General features: G+C 47.9%; 1 protein-coding gene across 1 annotated transcript in view; it reads right to left on the reverse strand.

Annotated features, from left to right (window-relative positions):
• The window catches only part of LOC121564278 (protein Noxp20), a 47501-nt gene that overhangs the window by 31387 nt on the left and 8614 nt on the right, over positions 1 to 7500 (reverse strand). The window contains 4 exon segments of the mRNA XM_045217723.1: positions 1876 to 1956; positions 6062 to 6147; positions 7390 to 7410; positions 7413 to 7500. The exon segment at positions 7413 to 7500 is cut by the window's right edge and continues 80 nt beyond it. Coding sequence (XP_045073658.1) covers positions 1876 to 1956; positions 6062 to 6147; positions 7390 to 7410; positions 7413 to 7500 — 276 coding nt within the window.

The following is a 7500-nucleotide window of genomic DNA, read 5'->3' on the forward strand; positions in this document are numbered from 1 at the left end:
TTCCATAAGCAACAGGAGGAGCTGGAGAGGCTGCGCAGGACCATCGAGAGTGTGAGGAGACCCTGCGCAGTAGTAAGGAGGTCAGAAGAAGGCAGAGGAGAAGTACAAGGTGTTGGAGAACAAGATGAAGAATCGCGGAGGCAGAGAGAGAGAAGGAACTGAAAGCTGCTCAACAGAAGCTAAACTCTGCTAAAACCAAGGCTGATGCGTTCAGTAAGAAACTCAAGGAGAGACAACAGAGGCTAGAGTCCCTGGTCCTAGAGGTGGAGGAGTTGAAGAGAGAGCAGGCTGGCAAGCACCACGGCAATGCGGACGCCCTCTCCCGGCGTGATGCCTTCTTCGCTGCCTCTACCCGACGAGGACGTCGGTCCCGAGGAGGGGATGTGTGATGTCACGAGAGGCTGTGTCCTGGAGGGACGTTACATCCCCCTGAGGTGGCTGCAAACCCAGACAGCTATGGCTCCATCTGCTGGTATGGTCGGGAACTCCACCCCTCTATGGCCAATCTTCCCACGCAGCTGAAACAAATCAGGGGCTGATGGGCTGGAGTTGTTTTGAAGGGAAGAGACACGGTCTGGAGTGTGGGCTCTGGGAAGAAGAGAATTGTGTTATAATTTCGTTAGTTGCCGAAGACGGTTAATAAAATCCTTGTTTTGGTTGAACCTGGTCTCCTTGCACTACTTGGGCAATCCCGCTGGAAGCTGTAGCCTCTCGTGGCATCACAACACACACACAATACATACACACACAAAACACACACATTATATACACACACACACACACACATTATATACACACACACACACACACGCACACAAAAAACACACACATTATATATATACACACACGCACACACAAAACACACACATTATATATACACACACACACACACACACACACACGCACACAAAACACACATTATATATATACACACACACACAAAACACACACATTATATATATACACACACACACACACACACACACACACACACATATATATACACACACACACACACACACAATACATACACACAAACACACACATTATATACACACACACACACACACATATATACACACACACACACACACGCACACAAAAAACACACACATTATATATATACACACACGCACACACAAAACACACACATTATATATACACACACACACACACACACACACGCACACAAAAAACACACACATTATATATATACACACACGCACACACAAACACACACATTATATATACACACACACACACACACACAACCACACACAGTATATATATACACACACAAAACACACACACATATATATAACACACACACACACACACAAACCACACACATTATATATATACACACACACACACACACACAATACATACACACATACACACACAAAACACACACATTATATACACACACACACACACACACACAAAAACACACACACATTATATATACACACACACAATACATACACACACACAATACATACACACACACACAAAACACACACATTATATATACACGCGCACACAAAACACACACATTATATATACACACACACACACAATACATACACACACACAACAAACACACATTATATATATACACACACACACACACAAATACATAACACACAAATCACACACATTATATATATACACACACACACACAATACATACACACAACACACACTACTTGCTTAAAAAGAAAACAGAAGGAGAGAACAGGGAGAGAGAGAGACAGACAGACAGCTCACCTCTACAGATCTGGAACTGGCTCTCCCCCCTCTTTCCTCTCCTCCATCTCCTCCCCCTTCTCTTCTCCTCCTCCTCCTCCTCTTATTTCAGGTTCTCCTCTTTGCTCCTCCTCCGTCGCCCCCGATGGTATCCGTGGCGACGTGTTTCTCCACCTCTCTCACCCAATCGTGCGCCCTCATCCTGGCCTGGGGATTAATTGACATGACATAACTTGACATAACTTAACTAAACTTTAAACCTAAAAGAACTTAACTCTTATACAGAATATTAAATTAATTACTGACTGTGTATTACCTTGTTGAGTTTGGGGTGACAGCGACTGTGTATTACCTTGTTGAGTTTGTCAGGGGGTGGCAGCGACTGTGTGTTACCTTGTTGAGTTTGGGGTGACAGCGACTGTGTATTACCTTGTTGAGTTTGTCAGGGGTGACAGCGACTGTGTGTTACCTTGTTGAGTTTGGGGTGACAGCGACTAATGTATTACCTTGTTGAGTTTGTCTGGGGGTGGCAGCGACTGTGTTTTACCTTGTTGAGTTTGGGGTGACAGCGACTGTGTATTACCTTGTTGAGTTTGTCAGGGGTGACAGCGACTGTGTGTTACCTTGTTGAGTTTGGGGTGGCAGCGACTGTGTGTTACCTTGTTGAGTTTGTCTGGGGAGTGGGCGACTGTGTATTACCTTGTTGAGTTTGGGGTGACAGCGACTGTGTATTACCTTGTTGAGTTTGGGGTGACAGCGCCTGTGTGTTACCTTGTTGAGTTTGGGGTGACAGCGACTGTGTGTTACCTTGTTGAGTTTGGGGGTGACAGGGACTGTGTGTTACCTTGTTGAGTTTGTCTGGGGGGTGGAGCGACTGTGTGTTACCTTGTTGAGTTTGGGGTGACAGCGACTGTGTGTTACCTTGTTGAGTTTGTCTGGGGTGACAGCGACTGTGTATTACCTTGTTGAGTTTGTCAGGGGTGACAGCGACGTGTGTTACCTTGTTGAGTTTGGGGGTGGCAGCGACTAGTGTTACCTTGTTGAGTTTGTCTGGGGGTGGCAGCGACTGTGTATTACCTTTGTTGAGTTTGGGGTGACAGCCTGTGTGTTACCTTGTTGAGTTTGGGGTGACAGCGACTGTGTGTTACCTTGTTGAGTTTGGGGTGACAGGACTGTGTGTTACCTTGTTGAGTTTGTCTGGGGGTGGCAGCGACTGTGTGTTACCTTTGTTGAGTTTTGGGGTGACAGCGACTGTGTGTTACCTTGTTGAGTTTTGTCTGGGGTGACAGCGACTGTGTATTACCTTGTTGAGTTTGGGGTGGCAGCGACTGTGTGTTACCTTGTTGAGTTTGTCTGGGGTGGCAGCGACTGTGTATTACCTTGTTGAGTTTGTCAGGGGTGACAGCGACTGTGTGTTACCTTGTTGAGTTTGGGGGTGGCAGCGACTGTGTGTTACCTTGTTGAGTTTGGGGTGACAGCGACTGTGTGTTACCTTGTTGAGTTTGTCTGGGGTGACAGCGACTGTGTGTTACCTTGTTGAGTTTGGGGTGACAGCGACTGTGTGTTACCTTGTTGAGTTTGGGGGGTGGAGCGACTGTGTGTTACCTTGTTGAGTTTGGGGTGGCAGCGACTGTGTGTTACCTTTGTTGAGTTTGTCTGGGGTGGCAGCGACTGTGTGTTACCTTGTTGAGTTTGGGGTGGCAGCGACTGTGTGTTACCTTGTTGAGTTTGGGGTGGCAGCGACTGTGTGTTACCTTGTTGAGTTTGGGGTGGCAGCGACTGTGTGTTACCTTGTTGAGTTTTGGGGGTGACAGCGACTGTGTGTTACCTTGTTGAGTTTGCGGGTGGTAGCGACTGTGTTTTACCTTGTTGAGTTTGTCTGGGGTGGCAGCGACTGTGTGTTACCTTGTTGAGTTTGGGGGTGACAGCGACTGTGTGTTACCTTGTTGAGTTTGTCTGGGGTGTTACAGCGACTGTGTGTTACCTTGTTGAGTTTGTCTGGGGTGACAGCGACTGTGTGTTACCTTGTTGAGTTTGTCTGGGGTGACAGCGACTGTGTGTTACCTTGTTGAGTTTGTCTGGGGGTGGCAGCGACTGTGTGTTACCTTGTTGAGTTTGTCTGGGGGGTGGCAGCGACTGTGTGTTACCTTGTTGAGTTTGAGTGGCAGCGACTGTGTGTTACCTTGTTGAGTTTGTCTGGGGGTGACAGCGACTGTGTTACCTTGTTGAGTTTGTCTGGGGTGGCAGCGACTGTGTGTTACCTTGTTGAGTTTGTCTGGGGGTGGCAGCGACTGTGTGTTACCTTGTTGAGTTTGGGGTGACAGCGACTGTGTGTTACCTTGTTGAGTTTGGGGGTGGCAGCGACTGTGTGTTACCTTGTTGAGTTTGTTTGGGGTGACAGCGACTGTGTGTTACCTTGTTGAGTTTGTCTGGGGGTGACAGCGACTGTGTTACCTTGTTGAGTTTGTCTGGGGGTGGCAGCGACTGTGTGTTACCTTGTTGAGTTTGTCTGGGGTGGCAGCGACTGTGTGTTACCTTGTTGAGTTTGTCTGGGGTGACAGCATGTGTTACCTTGTTGAGTTTGTCTGGGGTGACAGCGACTGTGTTACCTTGTTGAGTTTGTCTGGGGTGACAGCGACTGTGTGTTACCTTGTTGAGTTTGTCTGGGGTGGCAGCGACTGTGTTTTACCTTGTTGAGTTTGGGGTGACAGCGACTGTGTGTTACCTTGTTGAGTTTTGGGGTGGCAGCGACTGTGTGTTACCTTGTTGAGTTTGTCTGGGGGTGACAGCGACTGTGTGTTACCTTGTTGAGTTTGTCTGGGGGTGACAGCGACTGTGTGTTACCTTGTTGAGTTTGTCTGGGGGTGGCAGCGACTGTGTGTTACCTTGTTGAGTTTGTCTGGGGTGGCAGCGACTGTGTGTTACCTTGTTGAGTTTGTCTGGGGGTGGCAGCGACTGTGTATTACCTTGTTGAGTTTGTCTGGGGGTGACAGCGACTGTGTGTTACCTTGTTGAGTTTGTCTGGGGGTGACAGCGACTGTGTGTTACCTTGTTGAGTTTGTCTGGGGGTGACAGCGACTGTGTATTACCTTGTTGAGTTTGTCTGGGGGTGGCAGCTGACTGTGTGTTACCTTGTTGAGTTTGTCTGGGATGGCAGCGACTGTCTGTTACCTTGTTGAGTTTGTCTGGGGTGGCAGCGACTGTGTATTACCTTGTTGAGTTTGTCAGGGGTGGCAGCGACTGTGTATTACCTTGTTGAGTTTGTCTGGGGGTGACAGCGACTGTGTATTACCTTGTTGAGTTTGTCTGGGGGTGGCAGCGACTGTGTATTACCTTGTTGAGTTTGTCTGGGGGTGGCAGCGACTGTGTGTTACCTTGTTGAGTTTGTCTGGGGTGACAGCGACTGTGTGTTACCTTGTTGAGTTTGTCTGGGGGTGGCAGCGACTGTATTACCTTGTTAGGAGTTTGTCTGGGGTGGCAACTGTGTGTTACCTTGTTGAGTTTGTCTGGGGGTGGCAGCGACTGTGTATTACCTTGTTGAGTTTGTCTGGGGTGGCAGGGACTGTATTACCTTGTTGAGTTTGTCTGGGGGTGGCAGCGACTGTGTGTTACCTTGTTGAGTTTGTCTGGGGGTGGCAGCGACTGTGTGTTACCTTGTTGAGTTTGGGGGTGGCAGCGACTGTGTGTTACCTTGTTGAGTTTGGGGTGGCAGCGACTGTGTGTTACCTTGTTGAGTTTGGGGTGACAGCGACTGTGTGTTACCTTGTTGAGTTTGGGGTGGCAGCGACTGTGTTTTACCTTGTTGAGTTTGTCTGGGGTGGCAGCGACTGTGTGTTACCTTGTTGAGTTTGGGGTGACAGCGACTGTGTGTTACCTTGTTGAGTTTGTCTGGGGTGACAGCGACTGTGTGTTACCTTGTTGAGTTTGTCTGGGGTGACAGCGACTGTGTGTTACCTTGTTGAGTTTGTCTGGGGTGGCAGCGACTGTGTGTTACCTTGTTGAGTTTGTCTGGGGTGGCAGCGACTGTGTGTTACCTTGTTGAGTTTGTCTGGGGGTGGCAGCGACTGTGTGTTACCTTGTTGATTTTCTGGGGTGACAGCGACTGTGTGTTACCTTGTTGAGTTTGTCTGGGGTGGCAGCGACTGTGTGTTACCTTGTTGAGTTTGTCTGGGGTGGAAGCGACTGTGTGTTACCTTGTTGAGTTTGTCTGGGGGTGGTAGCGACTGTGTGTTACCTTGTTGAGTTTGTCTGGGGTGGCAGCGACTGTATTACCTTGTTGAGTTTGTCTGGGGTGGCAGCGACTGTGTGTTACCTTGTTGAGTTTGTCTGGGGTGGCAGCGATGTGAAGATCAAACAGTAGCTCAGTCAGAACACTCTCAAACTCCTCCCCATCGGCAGCTGGAGAGATTAACATCATGTCTAGTAATAACTGGGTCGTTACACAAAAATAGTGCCCTATGATATTTAAAGTAAAAATTGTGCACCAATATTGAATTTTAATATTATTAAATGAAGTGCCCTTTAATATAGACCACATGGAGAATTCAATACATCAAAGGCTTGCTAAAGTGCCAAAATTCTGCATTTTGAGGCGTCCCTCCGTCAAACCCTGTGTCACTTCTAGGGAAGACTTCCCAACACACTAAAGGCCGGCACCGACTGTACGACGGTAGCCATCTCATGCCACGATCGTGTCTACAAAATGTCTACGTCGTGGGAACATTCTTAGGTTGTAAACGATTGTCGGATATCTTGGCTCCTTGTTCAGTGTGACAGGGTCTAGGTCTGCTGATTCAGTACCACTACGTCTTGGCTCCTTGTTCAGTGCGACAGGGTCTAGGTCTGCTGATTCAGTACCACTACGTCTTGGCTCCTTGTTCAGTGCGACAGGGTCTAGGTCTGCTGATTCAGTACCACTACGTCTTGGCTCCTTGTTCAGTGCGACAGGGTCTAGGTCTGCTGATTCAGTACCACTACGTCTTGGCTCCTTGTTCAGTGCGACAGGGTCTAGGTCTGCTGATTCAGTACCACTACGTGTGGTCGCAGGCTCTGACAAAGTTCTGGCAGTGTCAGAAACGTTGATCCTTTATCACAGAGTCAAGATCACTTTGAGTCAAAATGCAGGCCGAGATCTACCCCTCAGATGTTATTTTATTTTAACATGACTTAAAAATGTAAACCTATGCAGCATTAACCAATTAAAAGCAGTTCTGTAGCAATGAGGTTTGTGCAGTAGACTATAGGCCCAATACATCATCACTGCATATCGGCTTTGATTGAACTGTCCTGACAATGTTGTTATTCTCTGACCATTTACAAATGATATTTTATAATATGTAGGTACAGTTGAAGTCGGAAGTTTACATACACTTAGGTTGGAGTCATTAAAACTTATTTTTCAACCACTCCACACGTTTCTTGTTAACAAACTATAGTTTTGGTAAGTCGGTTAGGACATCTACTTTGTGTATATCAGCGGTTAGGGCCCAGCTGTGTATATCAGCGGTTAGGGCCCAGCTGTGTGTATCAGCGGTTAGGGCCCAGCTGTGTATATCAGCGGTTAGGGCCCAGCTGTGTATCTCAGCGGTTAGGGCCCAGCTGTGTATATCAGCGGTTAGGGCTGTTGTCTTGGTAACTCACACAGAGGGGTAGAACGCTGGGGACTCAGATCACCCTTTTCCATCGTCTCTCCCTCCTTCTCTCCCTCCTCCTCTCCCTCCTCCTCTCCTCCTCCTCCTCCTCTTCCGCGTG

This window comes from Coregonus clupeaformis, unplaced genomic scaffold (genome assembly GCF_020615455.1).
Source record: "Coregonus clupeaformis isolate EN_2021a unplaced genomic scaffold, ASM2061545v1 scaf1196, whole genome shotgun sequence".
Taxonomy (NCBI): domain Eukaryota; kingdom Metazoa; phylum Chordata; class Actinopteri; order Salmoniformes; family Salmonidae; genus Coregonus; species Coregonus clupeaformis.